Here is a 25,617-nt window from a genome sequence, read left to right on the forward strand (position 1 = left end):
GCCAAGAGGTCGTATTTGGCCTCCTCCAGCAAGACTTCCAGTGTTTGCTTGTTTCCTTCGGTGTTCCAGAGTAGGATTTTAATTTTCATTGCCTGCGACGGTGATCGAGTCCATCGTAGTGTCCCCCTCGGGGTCGCGTTGGTTCGGAGTAGCAGTGACCGCAGGGTTGGCGGCGACGGCAGGCGTTGGTCCGGTAGCCGGTTCGGGCGCCCGGGGCGGCGGAGCGGCGGTGTAGACACCGTTGACTACCGGGTTTGCGAACTGCACCCTCGGAGCCTCGAAGTTGATCCTGGTCTGCTGGGGGTCTAAGAGAGCCTGACGTTGGGCCGCAGCCGCATTCGTCGGTCTTCCTCTCAACCTCTTCCTGCCTGCCACCTGGTAGCTGTCGTCGTCCCTCTCCTCGCCCTCGAAGTTAAACGCCGGAGCGCTCGTAGGGGCCGTGCTGGCAGAGTTCGCCGCTGCGGTCTCATAAGTCCGTGGCCGGAACTGGTAGGCCTCCTTGGCCTTGGCGAGGGTCCTCGACTTCTCCGGGCACTCTCCTGACCACGCCGGATGCCTTCCTCCGCAGGCCGGGCATCGGAGCGGGATTTCGTTTTTGTGAGTAGGGCACTGGTTCTCGCCGTCCCTGCCGCCCTCTCCATGGGCTTTCGTCCCGCAGCGCGGGCACAATGGGGTAGCCTTGCAATGATGTTGTGTGTGTCCCCACTTCCAGCACTTGTAGCACTGTGTTGGGCTAAGGGCAGCCCAGTAAGGCTCGCAGTCCAGTAGTTGAGCCCTCCAGATCACTCCCTCGTCGCACGCCTTGCGTGCTTCCTCCTGGGAGGTTAAAGCAACCAGCACTGTTGCCCGGGTCGCCTCCCTGTGTCTCGGCACTCTGAACTTCACTTTATCGACTGTGTGGAGGCCTGTTTGTTTCCCGAATTCCTCCTCGGTGACCCCCTGCAGGTCCTTCTTCCACACGCCCTTTAGCAGGACTGCAAAGGTTCTCTTGCTCTCCTCGGCCTGCTCTCCGAAAGCCTCCTTGATCCAGTTGGTGTTCATCGAGTGCCAATCTCTCGCGCCTGCGTTCTGGAATGTGACCATTGTATCGCCGCTGGGGAGCCTTCGGGCCGCAACTGCTCCCTTCTTGATAGACACCCGGTTGATGGCCTGGATGGTTTCTTGCGGGGTGCGTTTGGCGAGATCGGCCGGCATTCCTCTGCCTCTGACTAGAATCTCCTTGTTTATGCGGGTCGGCACTATCTTTGTCGGCGTGTTAGGCTGCGGCTGAGAGGGGGCAGCTCCATGAGCGGCCACTGCGGCCCAGGATCCTCTGTCCTGGGCTCCGGTTCCGTTGACGGCTGCCTTCATTTCCTCGGCCACCACCTTGCGGAGGTTGGCAAGCGAGATGTTTCCAGTCTGTGACTGAGACGCGTTGTGCACCTTCCGGACGGCTGCTAGCAGGTCCTGTCCCATGCCTCTGGCTGTCCCTTTCTTCTCGGGGTCTGCTAGTCCCACCAGCTCGTCAACCATCTTCTTGATAACCTCTATGTCGGAGGGTGGGGGTGAGAGGGGCGGGGTGGGGGGCAAGTGTCGGGACTGCTCTAGCCCACTTCTTCCCCTTTGGACTGGGGCAGTAGGGCCGGCCATCCCGCCTCCACTCAGGGGTTCAGGGGGGCGTGGTCGTCTGGGTAACTGTGGGTGGGTCGGGTAGCTCGTGGGTCCGTGCGTGGGCGATAGAGATTTCCAGGGCGACTGCGTGTCCCGGATCGCCCTTCTTTCCACGCCCACTGCGGCCGCGCTGCGGATTGCGCGTCGGTGCACGTGGTGTGGCTAGATAGGGCTTTGCGAGAGCTTTCGATCAACGCAAGCTTTGGGACTTTTGGGGCCGAAATTCAAGGACGTTCAGCTCTCTAGGATCCATGTGTTCCGGAAAATACAAGTGGTTTAACTCGTGGTATACAACTTATACAAAGGCCACCCAGATACCTATATAAGTACTAGGTTATATGTTACGACCTAACTGCCATTCAAGGGGAGAGGGCAGTAGCTCGATCATAAGCAACCTCGCGGAGATGGGCCTAGCCCACCTAATGGACGCAAAGGCGCCGATGTCCCGGCTACACATCACAACCGACAACTCCAATGTGGAGGAATTGGGGAAAAGATTTAGCAAGAGCCCCCCAATATCTAGACGTAATTGTGGTGGTGTGTTGCAATAAAGGCATGCAATGGTAAGCCTTGTCACATACAGTAAGCTTGGCATGTTGAAAAGTGGGTTCTCTTTTGTATATTTACTCGTTCTCCACAGCATTTTCTCTTTTGTGAGCATGGCACTCTTTACTTGTCTTGGGCATCACACCGGGTCGTGGCGGGAGGCTCATGGCACCCATGGGACTCACAAAACCAACCACAAGGAAAGAAAGTGGTTGCTCATGGCAGAGAATAACCCACTACCAGAAGCTCCCAGGTCGTAACCCACAACCAATCGATACGTAACCTGGATCTAAAGGGCAGTTCGTGCTTGGATTCATCTCATGTTGCAATGTCTGTGTTAAGATATAGTGTCCGTCCAAACATATGTGGTCCGTCCAAGCATATGTTGTCCGTCTCAAGTTCCGCTGTCCGTCCTAAGTTATATTCTTCACCCCACACCACCTACGATACCATTTATCTCCTCCAGAATGCGTCAACATGACCCAGTTCGACGATTCAGCCCCTGCACCAAAATTCGACATGTGATTGGCAGCCGGAGACTGAGCAGCCGGTGATGATCGACACGGAGCCCGCCCGCCAACCTCTCATGGACGGGCGCCGGCAGCCGGACAGCCCGGTCGAATACAAGTGCCGGGTTTGCGGATGGGACTGCATTAGCGGTTCTTACCCTTCATAGGAGTCATGGAATACTCCGTGAGGGGCGTGCCAGGGCATGGCTCGCTATGGACGCTGACATAATTTCTGCGCTACTCCCCGAGCTGCTCTTCGAAGCACCGAGGGGCGATAATACGGGAGGGATAAGTGACCCGGGCCGATAAAGTCGGAGAGATAAAGGTCAATCTGCCTGGCGGGTTACATAGGTAGTATAGTATACCTTGAGATGGACAGAACGTTTTGAGACGGACATTACCCATTCAGACACATGAGCCCTGCGGTAGTTGCAAGCGAAATGCGGGCCCATTCGCGGAGTGTGTCGTTTCCGAGGTTTACGTTGCCGCTGCCGGCTCCTGTGCCGGATGTCACTACAGCTCCGGGGATAAACGATGCATATTCAACACCAACAAATCCCAGGCTGCTCCTCAGGTGGAGAGTGCTGTCCATAACGATTGCGAGGACCCCAACGAGGATATCGAGGAGTACATCAAGAAGATGGAGGCTAATCTTGCAGCCGCGAAAGAAAAGAAGGCTGTCGATGTAGCAAAAGCTGCGGAACTCACAAAGGCCGCCGCGGCGCAGAATATTGTTCAAGGCCCGTAGTAGTGTTTCTCTTTCCGTCACCCTATATCTCAAAAGAAAAAAAAAAAAAAAAGAAAAAGAAAAACAGAAAATGTCACCACTCCCCCCGAACTTGTCTCCCAGACATGTGTAAATGAGCAATGCGACCCATATCAGTCGGGCTTTGTGAGTTCTGTCCGATGAGAGTCATGTTCGTAATCCCCCCATCTTCTCCCGTTTTGTAAGTTCTATCATACTCCCCACAAAACGAAAGAAAATACAAGGAGTGGGAAACTGGAGGAATTCCAAAGAAGGTCGATACAAGCCAATGGTTGCTATATAGTAGGTAGGTATTATCTAGTTGTTAATAACTAGTGATACCGAATAATCTCGCAGCCTAGCTCCGATAACCCCCAAGTCGATCTATAAAAAGTACAACCAAACCACATCCCAACCTCCGAATTCCTGCATATCGCCCTCTCAACAAATAACCCTCGTATAGGCCAGAAAGCCCATGACCTCAGTTTCAAGCAGCTCTTCCGATCCCAAACGTAGAACTCGACCGCCTCCGTTTCCCAACGCTTGGCTTTCCCGCCAAAATTTCCGCCTCTCTCTGCGATTGCGTCACAAGATAGTAATCCCCGACGTCTTGCCCGCTTGCCTCGCCCCCGGAGTTCAACGTCTCAATCACCTCTATCGACGTCTGTTTCACAATCACGCCGGGTCTGACAGTCGTCGTGCGGGCCGACTCAAGGTCTGTATCGTAGGAGGCTGTGCCGCCGCCGCCGCCCTCGTCGTTGCGGGTGTAGATGTTCTCTTCGCTGTCGTGCCCCGAGAAGTTGGGGATAGGATTGACGCTCCGGGGGCCCATCCCACGCCGTGGGTTCTTGTTCTCGATGATAAAGCCTCGGAGCTTCACGTCTCCGTTTTGGGACGACCTCGCTGCTCTGTTTGTGGAAGAAGAGAGAGACGGGAGGCTGCCGATGATAGGGCGGAAACAACGAGCGATGAGGGACGAGAGGATGGGCAGGTTGGAGGTGACTACGGCGACGAATGTTTCTCGGACGGCCCACGACCCTGCCTTTTGGGCCCCATTGACTGGGTCCTGTAATGGCACACATGCATCAGCAATGGTTTTCATGTCATTAGAGTTGGTGGGGGTCCAGACGGTGATGATCAGTATGCAACGCAGGATGCCTGCCGCCGTTACAAAAACGCCGCCGGAAAAGAGAAGAATGACGCCAGCCTTCTTAAGGGGTTTCAACGACGAAGCCCAGAGCATGGGTATCGGGATGCTCATAAGGTAAAGGTCGGTCACTACATTTAAAACGACTGTGACAAAGATGTCAATCTTCGAGATAGCCGGTTGGCAGGCGTCTGGTCTCAGTCAGCAGACGTCAGCAGAGGATAGGGCGGGAGGGCTCACTCCCAGGGTCAGGGTATATTTGCCAGTTCTTCTCAAAAGGATAGCAGCCAAACAGGATAGAGAGAAGAACAGCGACCCAAGTCGCCCCGATGAGAATAAACCCAGCATATATGCGGTTCTCAAAGCCCAGGCCGTCCTGAAATTGCCATCAGCGGTGGTTAGAGTCGCAGGAAGCACGAGGTGTCATACCGTAAGACGGAGATAGAGGTTGCACATGGCTGCCTTGATGACCCAGAGCAAGAGCGTGTAAGTGGACCAGCCAGCAACTTGTGTCTTGGAACCATTGACCCTTGAAATTTGTCAGACCTGAATTGAGCCTTCTTGGCTGGGGCTTCCTCTTACCGCCAGTGGTACTCCTCACTATTCGGATCCAGCAGCCGCCGTTGTTCGTCGGTCATGGCATTGTTGGCGAGCCCTTTCCAGAATGCTCCAACTGAGTAAGCAAGATACGTTTCGACGGAATAGACCACCTGTCTATCCGATTAGCGAAAGACCAAATACTTGGACGCAAGTGTACTTGCTGCGGCCACGATCATCAAGTAGTCGTCTGCATGGAGATGCTTGATTCCGGACGAAGATATCCTGATGTAAAGTCGGAGGCCAATCACGAATAAGCCAATCCCAAGCAATGTGAAGGCTTCTTGAACAAAAGTGTCCATAACTACAATTGACGTGACCCCACGGCGCCGCTGGATTGCTATTGCTCTCGGGATGGTGCGAGCCGGTTTAGAATGATATGGTGTCAGGGGGCGAATCTCACGGTATAAGAAATGTGGGACAGTTCAAGGTTGGACAGTCCCCATGTTGCACGCCCCAGCATCATGATGAACTTATGACTGGAAGGATGAGCGGAATCTAAACTTAATAGCCAAGGGAACACAAACACAAGATGTTTGACCTCGTGACGTTGGTCTGAGCCTGCTCTCGTCGAGATGAGCGAGCGAAACTTCCCCCGACTCGTGCGACGCTGAAGCGCATCTCATCGATCGGCAGGTACCGTCGCACAAAGCACCAGGATACGGCGCACCATTGCCTCGGGTCTAGTGATTCAATTTGGCAAGCTGCCGATACAGTGCGGGGGCCATCGCGTGGTTGGCGTTGGTGCCTCGCACCGCAGATTCATTGGCGGAAGCAGACATGAAACCTAGCAACGGGATGGAAAAGATGAGGGCTGTCGGAATTTGGACCGGAAAGATGCAGTTCTGGGACGAGAGCTGGATGTTTGTGCGACACATATTGCATTCTCATGACTTGGGATCCTGGGCTTGCCCGAGACAACGGTGTTTTTGCACTCGGCTTCGCGACATGTTTGGGCAGAATTGAAAGGGACAACTGGCTGAATCCATGCGATGCATGGATGCCAGGTCTTTCGGGTCTCCATTAAGGTTACCTGCGTTGGATGGAACCAACAGCGGAAGGAACGTTATGGTTTTCATGTTGCTTTCCGGGACCAACCGAGAGAGAGGAAGGCGGCCAGTTTACCAGTTCCGACCCTCACCCTCCGTTTCCGAACATCGAGGATTTGGTCCTTTGGTGATGCAGTTTGCGCATCATCTCCGAGCTCACCATTCCCAAATCTGGCTCCGAGATTTATCGGAATAAACCGTCGGTCAAACCCAAACAATGGGAGTTTGGGACCATACCCGACTTTGCCCATCTGCGCAACCGAGTTGATGGACTGAATTTAGAGGTTGGTAGGCGCATCTCAACTCTCATTTCCACGCTTCAATCATCAATTGCTTCTTGACACCCTAAACAATTAGCCCTCGTTTCGCCCGGGGAATGGGTTCCTGCGGCGCCTTGCGGCCTTCTCCGTGTGTGTTACAACTGCAAAACAGTGGCCCGCATGGGCCTCCCAGTGATGGTCCGATCGACGACCTGCACAGCAAACTCAGACGAGTCACGTCCCACCCTTTTGTCAAATTACATGGATCCAGGGTTCATGCTTTTTGGGCTCGAAAGTTGCGAATGCTTCAAGGGACCCTTTTAAAACAATTCCCGACTTCCACAAGATACTCCGTGGGCTCACCAGGGCTCCTCGTTGGTGGCGCTGATGCTGGCAATTATCGCCTGGGACAAACAAGAGATCTTCCGCAAACTTTCCAGGGTCTTATCAACAGTCTGGAGGGTTCGCATTGGTCCCCCAGACAATCCATGCTCATGAATAACCGGCTGGTTGGGCGGGCTCCTTCCCCACATGGCTTGCAGGGGGGTAGAGTTAAATCTGTCGCTCGTTTCCTGAACCGGGGGCCGTGTCCGTCCTGGGGGGCACGATGTGACGCTCGGCAGAATCACACAGCACAGCGCGATTTCCTTGTCATTTATGATTTGGTCTCTCATCCTGACATCCCTCGGCGAATCTTGAGAACGGCGTGCCAGAATTGAGCGCAGAGACAAGACACCACGGCAACTAACAACCCCCCCCCCCCCCCCCTCCTGACGTCCTAATCCTCATCCAAAATGGAGACGCTCGATTGTGTCGTAGTCGGAACAGGCAGGTGATTGCACTCTTCTGGGTGATATGCGACCTGCCCGTTAACATGTACGATAGGCATCTTCGGCCTTGCCGCCGCAAAAACATTCCATCAACTAGAACCCCAAAGGAGCCTAGCCATCCTGGACTCCGGAACTACCGTTGGGGGTGTCTGGGCTGAGGAGCGTCTGTACCCTGGTCTCAAGACTAACAACATGCTGGGGACCTTCGAGTACCCGGACTTTCCAATGCGCACTGACACCTTTGGCGTCGAGCCCGGAGAACACATGCCAGGAGAGCTCATGTTCAAATACCTCACGCAGTATGCTGAAAAGTTTGGCATTCTTGACAAGATCCGTTTCCAGTCAGCGGTCACTATCGCCGAGCACCAAGACACCACCGAAGGAGGGTGGATCTTGACAGTCCGAAATGGGGCCGCCCAATACCGAATCTTTGCACGCAAGCTGGTTATGGCCGGAGGGCTCACCTCCGAGCCGTTTCTACCGCACATTGAGGGCCAAGAGAAGTTTGGGGTGCCCCTTTTCCACAGCAGGGACTTCACCAAGTACGCCGGAACACTCGATTCTGCCAAGACAGTGACTATATTCGGCGGCACGAAATCAGCTTGGGATGTTGCCTACGCTTATGCTTCAAAGGGTGTCAAAGTAAACTGGGTGATACGAGGTGGGTCGTCCCCCGGGGTGTGGTACTTTGTTCCAAGCTCACATGTCTGGCTTCTGCAGCAAGCGGTCATGGCCCAATTTGGATTTCGCCTCCTTATGTTACGCCGCTTAAGAAATGGCTCGAAAAACTGGTCCGTAGGTACAATCGCAACCATGTTCTGGACAACCGGTTTTGGCAGCTTGTTAACCGTGCCCTACAGACACACGTCTACTTACGTGGTTCAGTCCTTGCATATGGGGTGACGTCGATGGATATGGTTGGATCCGCCGCTTCTATCACGGGTCTGCGATCGGTCGTGCGATTACAAACGCTTTTTGGTTCATCCTCGGCAACGACGTCCTCACCTTGAACAAGTACGACTCACATCCGGAGACAAAAAAGCTCAAGCCGTGGAGCCAGGCGATGTTCACGGCATCCTCCTTCTCCATCCTGAACTACCCAACCAATATCTTTGACTTTGTGCGCGATGGCACCATCAGGGTGCACATCGCAGATCTTACAAGTCTGTCTGAGAGGACTGTGCACCTATCCGACGGTACACAGCTTGACACGGACGCGCTCTGCTGTGTCACCGGCTGGAAGCACGTGCCGCCCGTCAAGTTCCTGCCCGAAGGCATCGACAGAGAGCTGGGACTGCCTCGCAAGCCCTCAGAAGACGATTTCTTCAGCCCTACGCAAGTACACCTCGCCGACGAGACGATCCTCTCGCGCTTCCCGCGACTGCGCGACCAGCCGGTCCAGAACAAACACTTAGCGCCGCTCCTCGCCACCAAGGGCCTCACAACCACGGACGCCATCAACCCCTCCACACCGCTCACCCCCTGGACACTATACCGCTTCATCGCGCCCCCCTCAGAGCGCCTCCTCCAGACCCGCGATATCGCCTTTGCTGGCATGCTCCTCAACTTCTCCACCACCCTCGTCGCGCACGCCCAAAGCCTCTGGATCGCCGCTTACTTCACCAACCGCCTGCCCGCCGCGGTCCTCCCACCACCAACTCTAACAACACCCCACCAGGCGAAAGACCAACAAGGCCAACCCAAAACCATAACCGCCGTGCGCACCGACACGCTCTTGCACGCGCGCTTCGGCCGCTGGCGGTACCCGGCCGGCCACGGCGCCCAGTTCCCGGACTTTGTCTTTGACGCGCTGCCGTATGTGGATCTGTTGGTGCGCGATCTGGGTTTGAGGGTGCATCGCAAGCGGGGGTGGTGGGCGGAGGTGACGGAGCCGTATGGCCCGGAGGATTATCGGGGGTTGGTGGGGGAGTGGGTGAGGCGGGTGGAGGGGGTGGAGGGTGTGGAGGGGAGGGGGGGTTAGGTGTTGCCGGTTGTGGGCTGGGGTTGGGGGTTGGGTTGTGGGTTGGGGGTCGTTTGTTTGGTGGATTTGTCACTTTGTGCAATGTACGAACTGGGAGGGTGTGTTCTTGGATATTTTATGTTTCTTGATCAAGGTGGTGGTCATTTGTGTGCGTGGTCGACGGTGGGACGCGTGGATTTTGTGGAAGTCGTTGGAAAAATACTGTGTGCAACGGTTTAACTCTGTTTTGGATGTTACTATGAACATCTCATGATCCATGATATCCCATGTTTAGCCAACTTAAGGTACCAGACCCCTGGAAAATGAATGGCTGGACCTGGAAACGGTGGGGTGAAATGTCACCCTATCCCAGGCTTGATTTGTGGAGGTGTGGGTTGCCAAGGCCACGAATTCAACGACGTGTGCCAGCGTGTAAGCTGGGGCTGGTCGCGGCGTTGATGAAATGAATGAGCAAGCGGCGGCAACATGTGTTGTGCATTGGGTGTTCTGCGGGTAGTTCGAGACTACGAGGTTGTGGTGGTGGGTGGAAGCCAAGCCGAAAGAAAAAATAACGATGGCCAAAACACCATCAAGTTTGGTTCGTGATGTTTTTTCGCCGCACGTTGTGGGCTGCATTGATGGAGCAGGATTGTTAGGGTAATTGAAGTCAAAGAAATAATAAATACAAAAACACTACTCGTAGTTGCTCTCAACCCTCAAATTTATTAAAACGCCCCCGATCGAAATTGTTACTGCGTGTCACGGGCACAGCCCGTTCCATATACGGGTTAGGGTTGTAGTTAGTCAGGGTCAGGGTTGCAGGGCAGGACCCCTGGTAGTGGGGTCCTGCTAGTATGGTCTGTGCGCGGCCCACACAGACAGGGTTTTCCCTGGGCGCGCCGCGCCTCCTACATTCGGTTGCTCGTGCAACCACACAATATACCAGAGATCCCCTACCACGGCGATTCCACCCGTGATAGTTGATTGCACCTCTAGTTCGCGTATGCAGCAGTGAGCGCTACGAGAGAGCGTCAATATCCAATCGGTTACGAAGATCTAAATCCCAACAAGTTTCTCGACGCTCCTAGCGACTTGCAGCTGTGTCGCGCGGACCACTGTATCGACAGAAAATACAAGATTCAACAAGTGATCGACATCGCCAAGAACGCCAAGATGGCTGGCGACAGTAAGTCCCCGGGTACGGGTACCCGTGGCATCAAGGACGACATCATCGCCAAGCTGGATGAGACCGCTCTTCCCAGCCTTAAGAACTTTTTCGAGGGCCTCCAAGTGGAGGTCATGGGCAGCGAGGCCACTGTGGACCTCATTGAAAACATGCAGAAGGACACGGACGGCCGCGCGTTTCTCAAGATGATTGACGACGTTGTTAGCACCCAGAATAGTCGGTACAACAACCTGAACAACAACCTGAACAAGCAGGCCTCGGAGGCAGAGGTCACCATTAGCAACTTGAGGGCGGCTGTCACAGCCGGCAATACAGAACTCAACAATTACAAGGAAGCCCTCAACAGGACCCGTGTCGAGCGGGATACGTGGGAAAAGGCGGCTACAAAGATCAGGACCAGCGGTAGTGGTGACAACGATGGGCCCAACGACCGCGATGGTTCAATACCGCACCCAGCCGCATTTACAGGCGACGAAAAGGATACTGCCAAGCGAACGAGCCAGTTCCGCACCTGGCAGACCCGCGTCATGGGCCGATGGGTGTCCCGCCCGCAGGAATTTAACACCGAAGGCAAGAAGATCATCTATGCCTCCGCCCTCTTGGAGGGTAGCGCTGCCACCGGTGTCTTTACGGGTGTCCAGAAGGTGACGGCGAACCCTTCCGATTCGGCCACCTGGCCGTGGGAAACCGCAACCGACTTTATGGACCATCTCGCCCGTAAGTACGCTACAATGGATCTAGCGGCCGACGCGGAGAACAAGCTTCGTAGCCTGTCACAGAAGGACGAGTTTGCGGCGTTTAGCGACTTTTTGACTGAATATACGAACCTCACCGACGTATGCGACTGGGATGGTACGGCCCGCGTTCGTGGTTTCCGTGAGCGGCTCTCCAAGCGTATGCGGGAGGCCCTCAACATGCAGATTAATACCCCGGAGCGCAACGATTTCGAAGGCTGGGTCAAGATGGCCCAGACACTGGCAATCAACATGGAGGGCGAAGACCACCTCCGCAAGGCAGCCAGCAACAACAACGGTAGTCAGAACCGCAGTAACAGCAACGGCGGCAAGGCTGAGGATCCCGACGCCATGGACCTCGACCAGATGAGGATCAACTTGGCAAAGATCCCTGAAGAGGAGAAGCTACGTCGAGCCAACGATGGTCTCTGCTTCAACTGCGGTAAAGCCGGCCACCAGGCCCGCCAGTGCCGTAGGCCCACATACCCGGGCCGTAGTGGTCGTGGCGGCTCTCGCGGTGGCGGCCAGCGTGGTGGCTATGGCGGCGCTTACAACAGCCAGGGCTACTCTCAGGGTTATTATAACCCTCAACAAGGTGGGGACAACAATTATTTCGGAGGCGCTTACCAGCAGAAGCGAGCGCTCAACGGCCCTGGTAACAACGCGAATACCGGCAATAGTGGCAACTACCAAGGTCCTCCGACTCGCCGCGGCGAGATGCGCGGCGATTTCCGGGGCGGCCGCAACCCCCAGGTCCGTTTCTTGAACGTGCAGAACCCAGGCCATGTGGTAGGCGAGGTCGACTCCGAGGACGGTTGGAGCGGCGATGGCCAGCCCACCACGGACTACGAAGGTCGGAGCGAGGACCGCAGCAGCCGGGGAAACGCCTAACCTCCACACAGAGCCGCGTGTGGAGGCGGAGGGCCGACTATGGGGAGGAGGACAAGGTGTTGGGGATAACCCTCGCCGGTGCCGATGACAGATTGGTCATTAGTGCTATCGGCCAGAGAAATTCCATTACATTGTCTTCTTGTCTCCTTGTAGGCGGCCGCGCAATTCCGTGTGTTTCACTGGTTGATTCTGGGTGTACTGGGTTGGCGTTCCTAGACTTCAGATTCGCGGTCAGGCACCATATTCCGTTAACGAGACTACCAGAAAAGAGGCCACTTTTCCTTGCCGACGGCGCTCTATCGTCATGGATTGAGTGGAAGACACAAGTGGGCCTAGTGATTGGCGACCATCGCGAGCAACTGCAGTTCTTTATTACAACGCTGGCGGAGGATAACCCAGTCATCCTCGGCTTACCGTGGCTGAGCAAACACAACCCGGCCGTGGATTGGAAGAAATTATCCCTTACTTTTGGCGAGGGCTGCCGGGGGCACTGCCGGCCGCCCCGAGCAATTGGGCCGACCACAGTTTCCGACCCTGGGAAGCGATTCCATATGTATGTCGAGGATGTCGAGGACGAAGGCGAACCCGAAGGGCAGCCGGAGACCGTTGCTGGCAAATTATCTGTGGAACAAAAGGCAGCGAGATCGCGCAGGAGGCGCAGCTGGCGCCTCCGCCAACAGCTGTTACAGCATCGCAACGCCGCGGAGGCGAGAGGAGGCCCCCGGTGGACAATGGCGCCACCACACGCAAGGGCCAGAATGATACCAAATCAGCCCTCCCGTTCTCCCCGGCAGGCGAGAATGGTAGCGGGGAAGCGAGCAACACCAGCCCAGCCGCACCGGGCACTGCCGGCCCCTGGGGTGGCACGACGGACCGAGCGCATCGACGGCGCTGATATTGAGTTGCTGAGCGCACCTAATTTCGCCCTGCTCTGCCGCCAGAAGGGTGTCGCGGTCATGAGAACCACCCTCGGCGAGCTGGAGCAGGCGATGAAAGAGGTACCATATACCGAGCTTCCCGACCTGCCAGACGGGTTCTTCAGGGACCTTCTCCACCGCAGTGGTGATGCAGGTGATTACAGGGCACGACTGCCAGCTGTTTTTCATAGCTTTGTTGACGAAGTCTGGCGAGATGGACCGACGATGCGGCGCATCACCGAGGAGGATGCCCGCAAGTTCTTCGACAAGTCGAATAAACCGTCTTTGACAGCTGACGAGATCAAGGCGCGACTTCCTTCTGAGTACCGCGACCTGTTTGAAGCGTTTCTACCGCGAGAAGCGGACACGTTGCCACCGCACCGCTCATACGACCATAAGATTGAGTTGGTCCCAGGGAACAAACTTCCATTTTCGCGTAACAGACCCCTCTCGCCAATGGAGCTCCGGGTGGTCAAGAGGTGGCTCGATGATAACCTCGCCAAAGGATTCATTCGGCCATCGAAGTCTAGCTCCTCGTCCCCGCTATTACTCGCCCAGAAGCCCGGAGGGGGTGTACGTATCTGCGTCGACTACCGCGGTGTGAACAATATTTCAATGAAGAGCCGCTACCCGATCCCATTGATCAAGGAAACCCTCGACTCGATCTGCAAGGCGAGGATCTTCACAAAGCTGGATGTCATCGCGGCATTCAACAGAGTCAGAGTCGCGCAGGGCCACGAATGGCTGACCGCGTTCATCACCAGATTTGGGCTATACGAGTCGCTGGTCACCCCGTTCGGCCTGCAGGGCGCCCCCGCCACATTCCAACATTATATTAACGACATCCTATACGACCTTCTCGACGATTGTGCGACAGCGTACCTGGACGATATCCTCATATACTCTGCAGGCAGGGGAGACCACATTAAGCAAGTCCGCGAGGTCCTGAAACGACTAATCGATGCGGGCCTGCAGATCGACATCGAGAAGTGCGAGTTCCACACTGAAAAGACCAAGTACTTAGGCTTGGTCATCACGCCGGGCGGTATCGAGATGGACCCCGAGAAGGTCTCTGCCATTAAATCGTGGCTGCCGCCGACGACCCGGAGGCAACTCCAGCGTTTCCTGGGTTTTGCGAACTTCTACCGACGTTTTATCAAGGACTTTTCGGGTGTGGCGAGACCATTGTACGACCTTACCAAGAGAACGGTGGATTGGAGCTGGACGGACCGCTGTCAAGCGGCTTTTGAGCGACTAAAGCACTACTTTGCATCCGCGCCGGCATTGCGGATCTACGACTGGGAGAAACCGGCAGTCGTTGAAACGGATGCCTCGGACTGGTCTGCGGGCGGCGCCCTCTTGCAGGAGGGCGACGACGGCGAGTTACACCCGGTGGCATACTTCAGCGCGAAACACTCGGCACAGGAATGCAATTACGATATCTACGATAAGGAGCTCCTCGCGGTTATCAAAGCGTTGGAGGAGTGGCGGCCGGAACTAGAGGGCGCAAGCCAGCGGTTTGACATCATCACGGACCATAAGAACCTTCAGACATTTGCAACTACGAAACAACTGTCGCCGCGGCATATGCGATGGTCGGAATTCCTCTCGCGATTCAATTTCAGAATCGTATACCGCCCCGGCGCAGCGAACGCGAGACCGGACGCACTGAGCAGAAAGCCCGAACACATGCCACAGGGCGTCGCAGATGATCGGCTGCGGAACCGGAAACGCCCACTAATCGACCCGGCTAGGTTCGACCCGCTGACTTTTGACGAGCAGGAGTCGCTGTTCGGGATGAAGATCTTGCAGCTTGACGTCTCTCGCCACATCGACGACCTGCTGACGGAGATGTACGCGAATTCACGCCCGCTTCAGGCTATAATGGAGGCGCTGGCAGACCCAGGCGCGAGGGCATGGCCGAAACAGTTAAAACAACAATTGCGAGTGCCATATGCCGAGTGCCGTGTGGTTGCTGGCAAGGCGTACTTTCGCGACAGACTGATCATCGACCCTGAGGATGCGGATATGCACCTTCAGCTAATCTACCGAACCCACGCCTCGGGCCCGGGGGGTCACCCTGGCCGGACCAAGACACTAGACCTGATGAATCGCAAGTACTGGTGGCCGGGGATGAGCGTCGTAGTCCGCTCGTATTGCAATGCCTGCCTCCTGTGCGATAAAACGAAAACCCCGAGATCGCTGCCAACGGGATTTTTGAAGCCATTACCGGTACCACTGGCGCCGTGGCGAGATATCTCAGTCGACTATATTACGCCTCTACCACCATGCGAAAGGAGAGGGCAGGAATTCCGCCACGTCGCGGTGGTGGTCGACAGGTTAACCAAGATGCGGCATTTCATTCCTACAGCTACACTGGAGGTAGAGGAATTGGCAGACCGGTTCATCGAGAGAATATACAGCTTGCATGGCTTGCCAGAGACTGTCATCTCCGACAGGGGTACGCAGTTCGTTTCAGCCTTCTGGAGGGCGTTGTCGGCACGACTGGGCGTGGCACTGAAACCGTCGTCAGCGTTCCATCCGCAAACAAATGGGCAGACAGAGCGGATCAACGCCGAGTTGGAACAATATTTACGGCTTTTCTGCGACTGGGCGCAGGATGACTGGGTGGATTGGCTGCCCCTAGCGGAATTCGCTGGCAACAATACGACGTCGGAGACAACCGGTGTATCGCCATTCTTCGCCAATTACGGTTTCCACCCTCGCATGGGCGTTGAGCCAGCGCAGCCATGCCCGCCGAACATTACAGAGGCGCAACGCCGCGAGTTCTTCCGGGCGTCAGAGATCGCCGAGCGCTTTAAAGCGATTCTCGAAAAGGCGACAGCGTTGTCGAAACAGGCACAGGATCGTTACGAGGAGGGCGCAAACAGGCGGCGGTCCGACGCGCCTGTCTACCATATCGACGACTGGGTTATGCTAAACATGAAGAATTGTAAAACCGGCAGACCGACACAGAAACTGGAGCCTCGGTGGGAGGGCCCGTTCCAGGTAACGAAGACGTCGTCACACGCGGTGACACTGCGACTGCCGGCCAACATGAAGATCTTCAATACCTTCCACGTCTCGATGGTGAGACCATACCGCAAAGAGGGTATCCCCGGCCAGGAGCAAACCGATGACGACGTTACGGCTAACCGGGGGCGGATGGTTACCAGGACCGACGATGGCGATGACGTCGTCGAATGGAGGTTCGAGAATATCCTGGATTACGGAAAGGCCGACAACGGGAGATGGCAATACCTGGTGAAATGGGAAGGCCATAACACGCCGACGTGGCAACCAGCGACCGACCTGCGAGGCTGCGACGATGCCATCTGGGAGTTCCACGATACGCACCCGGATAGTCCGGGACCGCCCACATGGGTAAAGAAGAAGGGGCGTAGCGACGAAGAGCGAGAGGACCGACAGAGACATCGTAGAAGGGCGCCGGCGGGCGCCGCAGGCGGAGGAGGCCAGCCGCAGAGGCGAAGCCGACGGACCAGGACCGAGGCCACATGACCTTGTTTCAATTTGAACGTTTTGAGAAGGCTCAGATAGATTTGATGGATTTGATGGCCGGGGGGCTAGTTTTGAGGGGAGGGTAGTGTCACGGGCACAGCCCGTTCCATATACGGGTTAGGGTTGTAGTTAGTCAGGGTCAGGGTTGCAGGGCAGGACCCCTGGTAGTGGGGTCCTGCTAGTATGGTCTGTGCGCGGCCCACACAGACAGGGTTTTCCCTGGGCGCGCCGCGCCTCCTACATTCGGTTGCTCGTGCAACCACACAATATACCAGAGATCCCCTACCACGGCGATTCCACCCGTGATACTGCGCGAATGAAGCGAGTGTGTTGAATTAAAAGGACAGCTTTCTTTTGGGAATCAGCGGTATCATGTGAGATAACACAAGGAGAAAATGAAAAAAGAAGAGTTTGACACGTTTGGTCACCCCCGCCCACTGCCCCCAGAACCCTCAACCCCCAGAACCCTCAAGCCCCAGTGCCCTCGCAATGCCACAGACGTAACCGTCAGTTGTAGTGGACACAAGTGCACCTACTAGAGTGCCAGAAATTATTGCCATGGACCATTGCCACCCCGGGAATTGAACCCGCGGTGCTTTGAAGCGGTGGCGGCCCAAATGGGATGCACCATAACCGCTTGACCAAACGTGTGAGTGTTTTGTGTTATCATCGGATGGGTTGTCCCTCCTTATCAACCTGCCGAGCTTGCGCACTGTGGCCTTGCTCACATGCGAGGTCTTCGGTATAACCTCGGTCGTCTTAATTGCCAGGGATCCCCAAGGGTCTGGTGGCTGTTAGTTGATCTTACGATAATATATATTATGTCTCATCGATGAGTTGCTCTTCCATAATTACACTGGGACCTCCTCTTTCTTGTTTCCGGACTGTAAATCTTGTTGATGTTGCCTAGCAGTGGAGGGCTGTGGTCATCGTGGAGCCGTGTTTTGTCAGGTTGTAGCTAGGATAGTTATTTCCTAAGTTTAGTTACTTTTCTTACGCTAAAATCTGTCTAGCGCTAGTTTTGAACTGTTCGATGAAGGTAATCGCGCCAGATTTGTAGGATATGGACCGAGCTACACAATAGGCGCTCGGATTTGAATCCACAGAAGATTGATCCCCACTGCCAGTAAACAGCTGCGGTAAATAAACTGACGAGGGCGGCAAGAACGTTTCGAATGAGGGCACACAACAGAAATGCGCCATTGGGGAACAATAGGAAGGTGCCTATAGCGGTTTGTGGAAATATTTCCTCTTGTCTCTTATCTGAACTCGCAGTCCCCGATCGTGCCTGCCCTAAAAACCACCCGCTTCCTGAATATTCACTCGACTGAATTTCCCTCCGCCTTTTTTTCTCTTCACGCGCCAGAATCCCAACTTCGTTTCTCGTCGCTTCGTCGCTTCGTTACAAAAGGAAAAAAAACCCATCGACATTTCCCTCGGCCGTGTGTTGGCCGCCTGACTGTAGGTTATATTTTCCTGTCTTTTTATGGTATTTTAGTTTGTTATTTGTACGGCGTGCGTTGCATGTGTACAAAAGCGACTAACATTCGCGTCACAGTACTTGAACAAAAAGCGGAAGAAGATGCCTCCCCCCCCCGCGTCCGCGCCGCGAGGCCCGCACTAGGGCTCAAGGCTTGCCTGCCGTGGGCCGGCATGAATTGGTAAGAATGAACATCTGTCTAAGAACTAAACCGGAGGAGTCGCGGCTGACCACACCCGATCGCCAACAGGGGGAGTGGACGGCCGTGTGTCGCCCCCCGCCGCCGCACCGACATACGCGTGGTCAGGGCCCTCCGATCGCTCGGCGTTCCGATCAAAAACGGGATGTGCAGATCGAGCTGACCAACCTGGTGGAGGAGGCCACCGCCTTCGCCCGCGGTGTGACCTCCGTCCCGGGTCGGGACGTCGAGCGATCGGAGTTCCTGGCCGAATTCCGGGAGGCAAGCCGCCTCGGAAGCCTTCTCTCGCCTGCTCATTTTGAGCAATTTTTTACGACGATCGTTTTGGCCAGGTACCGGTACCTAGAGGACCGGTATCTGGATGACTTGGTAAGTTTGAATTCGTTGTTCACCCATCGCAACTTGAATCCATTTTACAACTGCACACTGCTAACCGCCCACGCTTCCAGCCGGAGGAAGACCCAGCCGACCACTGCCACCTCGCCCGTGCTGTCGACGCCTTCCAGGCGGCGGCGTGGTTCTGGTCGTCCGTCGAGGCGTTCCTCGAGGACGACCACACTCGGGCGGACGCCGCCGAAAGGGGTGCCGCCGAGCCGTCGGACTCCGACGCGGACGACCAGGACCGCGCAGCCGCCTCGTCGGCAGCCACAATCGCCTCCCCCGCCGTTTCCGCCGCCGCCGCCCCCACCTCCGTCGCCGATGCCAACGATCCGGCGTACGTCTCCCTCGTCGCCGGTGTCGACGCGATGGACCTTGACGACGTCGCCGGTGACATTGGCTCGGAGATGGAGGTGGACGGCTAGACCATCAACACGCGTCCTCGGAAGTAGTGGGAGAGGTGGGGTGGGAGGCTGGGTTGTTGGGAAGGGCCAGGTTTGCCCTGGAGGGGCTTCTTTTGTTTTTCTTGTCGCTTCGCGGTTGGGACGGGGGGTTGGGGTCCGGTCTTTTTGCCCTGCGGGGATCATTTCTCTTTTTTGTTGGTCGTTTTGTTTTCTCTTGCCCTTGTTCGGGCCGGTGGAGAGCTCCGATATGTCGGTGCCGGAACGGGGTGGGTGGGGCCTGCCGGAGACCCGAATCTCCGCATGATGACGTGTTCCGCGACACCACCAAGCTTTCTGAGAAAGCGCACTTCAGGTCAGTCCCTTCTTTTTGCAACGCACTCATTCGATAAAACCCTTGTTTCCGTTTGAGCTGACAAGAATTGTAGTGCGTCGCGCTTCACATCCCAACTTTTACGTCATGGCATCCCCGCAACAGGCATGGTCCCTCACCGGCCACCTTCTGGCAACCGAAGAACAGCTTTACAAGTCCGCGACTCAGCACCCCTTCCTGCTCGCCGGTGCCGAGGGTCGACTACCCAAAGACATCCTAAGCCACTGGCTTGCCAACGACCGGTTGTACATTCACTCGTACATCCGCGCGGCGGGCCAGTTCCTTGCATCAATCGACCTTCCGAAGCAAGTGTCCGGATCGCAGGAAGCGTTTGAGACGAGATTGGTAGATTGGGTGACCGAAGCTCTAGTCGCCATCCGGAAGGAAGAACGCTTTTTCATCGATGTTGCTGATCGCTACAACTTGGGCATCGAAATCGCGGTTCCATTCCCTGCTACTTCGGCCGTCGCACAGGATACCCGATCCAAGGCTTCCACGCAGGGCGGAAAATTGCCGGGGTTTGTTCAACTAGAATCCCTCTTCTCATCTGTCGGCACTCATCCAACCACCGCCGATTCTCCCAACACACTATCCGGCGGATCTCTTGTGCGATCCCTCTTTACTAGTAGCGCCGCCACCACGACCCCGCCAACCCTCCTTCCCTGGTTGGAAGGAGCCCTCACGTTCTGGGGCACTGAGCGCTGCTATCTGGACGCCTGGTCTTGGGCCCGCGACAAGGCCGAGGAGCGCCGCTCTTCAGGCGAGGACGCTGGCAAGGAGGATGCTGATGGCGGTGCGCTACGCAAGGAATTCATCCCCAATTGGAGCAGCCCGGAGTTCTCACGGTTTGTGGAAGAGTTGGGGAAGATGATTGACGATGCAGTGGCGGAAGTGGTGCAGGGGAAGGAAGGGGAGGAGCAGGAGAAGGTGAAGGAGGCGATTCTTGGGAGAGTGGAAGGGAAATGGAGAACACTTTTGGAGGCTGAGAAGGAGTGTTGGCCTGATGTTTGATCTCCCCCACCACACGCAGTCATTTTACATTAGTTGGCCCCCAGCTCGCTTCACGATACCCCTGTTATCGAAATGACTTTTTTTGACAGGCCTCATTCAGCACCATGCCCCGCGTGTAGATGCCGACCAACCCTTCGATTAGTGGAACGAAAAAGAAAAAAAAAACGACAAGCCCGAAGTCTAGTTTGTCTTTCATTCGGTCTCTTTTATTTTGATTTCTTTTGCTCCGTTTTGATTTGCTTCGTTTCTTTTTTCATAATTTCTCACTCCCGTTTGGCCAAAAGGTCTCCTGGCGCGTAGTGCTTGATTGGTCGCTTCCAGGTTATTCAACAAATGCTTGCATGGTTTCTCGTGGGGGCCGTTTTGTGATGTGGCAGTGTGGCACTGCAACAGCGCCCCCAGGCCCTGGACGCAGAAGCTCGAATCTGCCACGCCGCGCGCGTCCTCCACCGCGCAAAAAGTCGTGACAAGATCGGCATGGCGACGTCAATATCCACGACTCCAGTTACGGATAGCATGATTGATTCCGATGAAACGACGGCTTCCAAACTCATCGAAGTTCTTAGTAGAATCGACACCACGCTTGGGACTCTAGACCGGCGCCTACAGATTCTCGAGAAGTCATGGCCGCCCGCTCAAACTGGTGCTATTATCCCCGTGGCAGTCCCAGACGCAAACCGCGCGCTGAAAACCGAGCACTCGGGTTTCGTTACAAAAAGCAAGACCGATCTGGACGGGTCAAGCCACCTCCAGGAGATCATTGTGGAAGACAGCGACCTCCTTGCACTGCTGCTATGCGCCTCGAGTCCCTGTCTGAATCGCCAGCAAACCCGACAAGCCACTAGCATCGGCCACAGAACCTTCACTTACCCTTTCACGGACCTTCTTTCTTACCGGGATGTCCTCAAATTTCTCATTCATGAGTCGGAGGAACCCGATAGTGAGCTTCGATCCCTGTATGCCGACCACGAGGCTAGCCACGCTTTAACACCTCGTCTGAAAATCCAGACCGCAGACCTGCTCGCCTGTTGCGATGGACAGTGTAGGACGCTTGTCCGGAGCAGAGACGCCAACATAGCTCGCGGCGTCGTTCTCTTCGACGATCTACCGACTATTTTCTCCCCTGGGATGCTGCTCGTTGGGCCAGGAGGAGAAGGTCTTGAGCAAGTGGTCGAGGTTTCGTCGTGCGACATGATAACCGGAACGGCAACCACAGAAGCTTGCGTGGTGCAGGTTTGGCACTTCAGGTGGGACGGCAAGGGGTTCTCGAGGACGAGCAGCCGCTTTGAACTGGGTCGTTACAGCGGGGCGCGGCCGATTAAAGGATTCCCATACTACCCGGTTATTGGGTTGGATACGGAACAATCAGTCGCTCGCTTGGGGGAACTCGTCGCTAGAAACAAGAAGCATCTCGCACTTCTTCAAGAGATCTCCGAGGTCGAGGTTGGCGATTACCCTCTTTGCGTCTGGGAGTCGGAGTTCTCAGACGGTTTCAGACGTGGCTCTACGGTATGGTGTTCGATGGAAGCAGCGTTCTATTACCCCGGGATATTGACTCACCGAAATAGGCCGTCAAAACCATCCTCGACCCCGCAGCTTTCTCCTTGTACAACGAGGAACCGCTGCAAACAACAGCTACTTTTGGTTGTTATTGTTCTGGATGCACAAGTTCCATCTCGTCTGAAGACGTTCTTCGCAGTGCCAGATATCTTTTACTGGCGCCGACGAAGGTCGAGGGGTTTCTGCTCATAGCCAAGAAGTGGACAACCTTCCCCATTGGTGAACTCCGTCTTGTCGAGCCGTCCTGGTGGAATGCCGAGACTTTGGAAACCGTCGCCCTCGATGAGAATACCGTTTGTTTCCTCAAAGAGAAAATCACGGAACACTTTGCGTGGCGAATGGAGGTTGTCGAGGGGACAAATCAGTATCCCCTGACGGCTGAGCACATCTCACGCAAAGCGTTTGTTGCCCAGTTTCATGGTAAGCACGGCAAAAGTACTTGAGGACAGAACATACCTACTAAATGAAGTGCGGGCACAGGTCCTGAAGGTGTCGGGAAAGCATTGACAGCATCGTCCCTGGCAGATTATTGCCACCGCCCAACCCTTCGTCTCAGCCCTGACGACCTGGGTTTGGAGTCCGAAAGTTTCGCGAACAGATTGTCGTTATACTCTGAACTAAGCTTTCGTTGGGGTGCGGTCATGATCTTGTTTGTATTTTCCACGCCTCGATGAGAGTCGCTTCGCTGACGGCTGAGTAGTTCCGAGGCAGACAACATGCTGCAGAGCAGACGCCTGGATGGCCTGATCCGGAATCCACTCGGAGAAGGTGGGCATCGACCGTCCATGTAAGAGTATGTGTGATCAATTGCTCATCAGTTGCAGCACTCGCGCAAACCCTCGAACGCTTTGGGGGAGCCATGATCTTTCTCACCGGGGACCTACCCTCCTTGGACAGTCACCTCGTGCGATATATCCGGCAGGTTTCCTTCCCACTTCCGTCACCCGAAGACATCAAGAAAATGTTTACATCCTACCTGAGTCAGTTGGATCCCGAATTTGTTGAGCCGGGGGATGTTATGGTGAACTGGGTAACGGCCACTGCTACCACGTTGCGGCTGTCAGTTCGCCAGTTCCGCGACATTTTCCAGCGTGCTGCAGCTCATGCAGACAGAGGCAACCGGAAATTGAATCTGAGTAGCCTTATCAAGGCCTACACATCAACGACCGGACGGCCGGATGAGTGGAGCTTCATTGCCGATACTTCGTTGTATGGAAGCAGCCAGGTTTCAGAGGGGACCACTGCGCCAGCAGTGACCAAACTCTTACGCGATGCCTTTGGCTCCTGGAGTGAGCTTCCTGACGACGGGCGGCTACCACTTACTATTTCTGAGACATTTTATTCCGGAGCACCGTCGGATTCCGCGGTTCAAGGTGCAAGCGCCCTGGAAAAGGCCACTGAAGAGCTACAAAAGTGTGGCGCCATGTGGATCGTGGACTGGGGTTGGCCAAGAGGAATATGGTACCCAATGCAAGGCTGCGCGTACACGCCCAGTGGACTGTATCGATGGATAGCCCCTGATATTAAGCATCCTCGCGAGGAATGGGAGCGAGCGGGATTCACGGTGGGACTGGCAGACCTCATCCTCAACCAAGAGCACGATGGCTTCCAATCCGGCAGTCCTTGGAGGAGGCTAGTGTAAGTCGCTTCAACTGTTTTTTCACAGTCGGGGTTTAGAGACGCTGACAACGAATTAGCCTCCTGGAAGGACTCTCAACCATATCTCCAAAGATTCTAGAAGAGGCGAGTGGAGCCTTGAAGCGAATCCCTCATAACGATGATCGCTTGGTGTTAAAATATATACCGTGGGTTGGAGCGTGCGATGACGATCGACCGTCGTCGGTGCCCCTGGTTTCTTGTTTCGGTTCTCTAAATAGTCTCGTTGAGGCCCACGTTCAGGCGACCACATTGCAGTCGTTCGGCCCCGCCGCGTCCATTACTCGGCTGGACCCGTTGAATCAGGATCTCGAAGACACGCCTGAACCCGATTTGCAGTTTCATATCGCGTTTTTTCACCTGATTGCACTCGAGAGCGGGAACATTGGAGGCCTGCGAAACACGACTCAATTCTTCAATGCCCCTACGGTTGGAATGAGCAAGGGTTGTTTTACGGTAATTATACCTTGGATCCCTGAGCAGTTGCAACTTTGAAAGCACTGAGGCTGACAACGGACTTTACTTTGTTATAGATCTTTCCTGTGCCCTTAGTAAACGAATCTCCGCCGTTAACCGGCCCCATCCATTGGACGCTCATCTGCCTTACACCTCAAAGCTTCTGGGCACCCTTCATATACGAAACGTGCGCAGCGCCAACCCTCAGGGCACAGACAACATACTATGTGGCTGAGGCGCTTAGAACAGTGGTAGCTGGCTGGCGGGAGATCCTTCAGGCGACCGAAAACCTCGTGGATAGTGACAGCGTCTTGCGGCAGCCTGATCAACTCCAAGACATCTTGTTTGACGATGACGCCTTTTCGACCTCGAAGCGCTATTTCTGGGCTATCAATTTTATCCACGAGGCGGACAAGCTACTGGATGATGCGATCCAACAATGGGTTAGGTTTCGCAAACGGTCTGTGACGCCGTGGACCACCATGGGGTCCCAGAGTGACCGGGAATACTACTGGTATGAGAAGTCTCAGGAGGTGCTCGCCACGGCGGACCAGGTGGCGGAGGAGTCGTGCGAGGATCTGAAGCGGCTGAGGCAGGAGTTTCAGGAGAAGTTGGAACGCATCACCATTATGAGAGACGGCGTGAGTTGCCCTGCCCAAAGCGCAATTTGGATATCTGTTGACAACCTCAGCTCTTCAATGCCAGCGCGGTGATGGAATCTCGCGCCTCCACACAGCTTGGCGAGAACGTTAAACTCCTCACCTTCGTTAGCATTTTCTTCCTTCCCCTGGGTCTCTGCATGGTAAGCAACAACCCCACTCCCTCCACCCACCACGACTCTCTTGCAGCATAAATACTCACTCCTACCTCCCCCTTCCCCCCCACCAGGCAATCTGGAGCATCAACGAGTCCTACAGCAGCACCAACCTAGCCATCGTGACGGTGGTCGTCGCCGTCGCGACGTACGCGCTCACGTTCAACCTCAACAACGCGGTGCACGGCCTGCAGAAGATCTACGGGCCCAAGCGGCGGGCGCTGATCGGGCGGATGGAGCGCGACCCGAACCCGACGTGGCAGTGGTTCGGCGACCGCTTCAAGGTGTTTGAGCGGGCCGAGCGTGGCCAGCAGAGGCCGTCCGAGTGGATTATTTGGGCCTATTTCTTTCGGCGTATGTGGAGGGTGGTGTTGAGGAAGAGGGATTCGAGACCGGAGGAGATGGGGGAGGGGTGGAGTCTTTGATGATGGGCTTGGTGGGATAGCGATGATGGTGGGGTGTTGTTTGTGATGCTACGGAGGATGTAGGAAAGCAGCATTCTTGCTTTAGAGGAGGAAGAAAAAGCAACAACACATAAACCGAAGACAGAGGCTGAGAGTTGAAGAGATTGTGGTGGGTCGGCTGTGAAGGCGGAGTAAATAAAGTACTGTGTAAGTGCCTGGTCGTGAGGATGGATTGGATGGCACAAGCCAAGCTGTTAGGAACATTGGCAGTCGGAAACCCCTATTCCGCGCTTGGAGAAACATGTCCATGAGCGTATATGAGTCGATGTCGTGTGAATAAAAGAA

General features: G+C 55.4%; 5 protein-coding genes across 5 annotated transcripts; 4 read left to right on the forward strand and 1 right to left on the reverse strand.

Moving 5' to 3' along the window:
• Positions 1-2,673: 2,673 nt before the first annotated feature.
• F5144DRAFT_548192 (uncharacterized protein) lies at positions 2,674-3,453 on the forward strand (the record flags this gene model as incomplete). The annotated part of the gene is made up of 2 exons (XM_066787513.1): positions 2,674-2,717; positions 3,135-3,453. The coding sequence occupies 2 exons, from the start codon at positions 2,674-2,676 to the stop codon at positions 3,451-3,453; spliced, it is 363 nt and encodes a 120-aa protein (XP_066643331.1).
• Positions 3,454-3,725: 272 nt separating this feature from the next.
• Positions 3,726-5,778, reverse strand: F5144DRAFT_244773 (uncharacterized protein). The gene is made up of 5 exons (XM_066783387.1): positions 5,359-5,778; positions 5,180-5,307; positions 5,027-5,126; positions 4,838-4,973; positions 3,726-4,788 (listed from the first exon to the last, which is right to left on the reverse strand). Exons 1-5 carry the CDS (start codon positions 5,494-5,496, stop codon positions 3,938-3,940), a joined length of 1,353 nt encoding a protein of 450 aa, XP_066643332.1. The 5' UTR covers positions 5,497-5,778; the 3' UTR covers positions 3,726-3,937.
• A 1,519-nt stretch (positions 5,779-7,297) lies between these two features.
• On the forward strand, positions 7,298-9,314 carry F5144DRAFT_602940 (uncharacterized protein; the record flags this gene model as incomplete). The annotated part of the gene is made up of 4 exons (XM_066791248.1): positions 7,298-7,313; positions 7,389-7,994; positions 8,054-8,128; positions 8,194-9,314. The coding sequence occupies 4 exons, from the start codon at positions 7,298-7,300 to the stop codon at positions 9,312-9,314; spliced, it is 1,818 nt and encodes a 605-aa protein (XP_066643333.1).
• Positions 9,315-10,466: 1,152 nt separating this feature from the next.
• Positions 10,467-12,347, forward strand: F5144DRAFT_649762 (uncharacterized protein; the record flags this gene model as incomplete). The annotated part of the gene is made up of 1 exon (XM_066792978.1): positions 10,467-12,347. The coding sequence occupies one exon, from the start codon at positions 10,467-10,469 to the stop codon at positions 12,102-12,104; it is 1,638 nt and encodes a 545-aa protein (XP_066643334.1). The 3' UTR covers positions 12,105-12,347.
• A 5,860-nt stretch (positions 12,348-18,207) lies between these two features.
• Positions 18,208-25,293, forward strand: F5144DRAFT_593009 (uncharacterized protein; the record flags this gene model as incomplete). The annotated part of the gene is made up of 11 exons (XM_066790417.1): positions 18,208-18,285; positions 18,669-18,987; positions 19,427-20,376; positions 20,785-21,891; positions 21,951-22,362; positions 22,423-22,591; positions 22,643-22,729; positions 22,840-23,580; positions 23,820-24,054; positions 24,132-24,731; positions 24,943-25,293. The coding sequence occupies 11 exons, from the start codon at positions 18,208-18,210 to the stop codon at positions 25,291-25,293; spliced, it is 5,049 nt and encodes a 1,682-aa protein (XP_066643335.1).
• Between the last annotated feature and the right edge of the window lie 324 nt (positions 25,294-25,617).

This window comes from Chaetomium tenue, assembly GCF_020726465.1.
Source record: "Chaetomium tenue strain MPI-SDFR-AT-0079 chromosome Unknown F5144scaffold_4, whole genome shotgun sequence".
In the NCBI taxonomy this organism is placed as follows: domain Eukaryota; kingdom Fungi; phylum Ascomycota; class Sordariomycetes; order Sordariales; family Chaetomiaceae; genus Chaetomium; species Chaetomium tenue.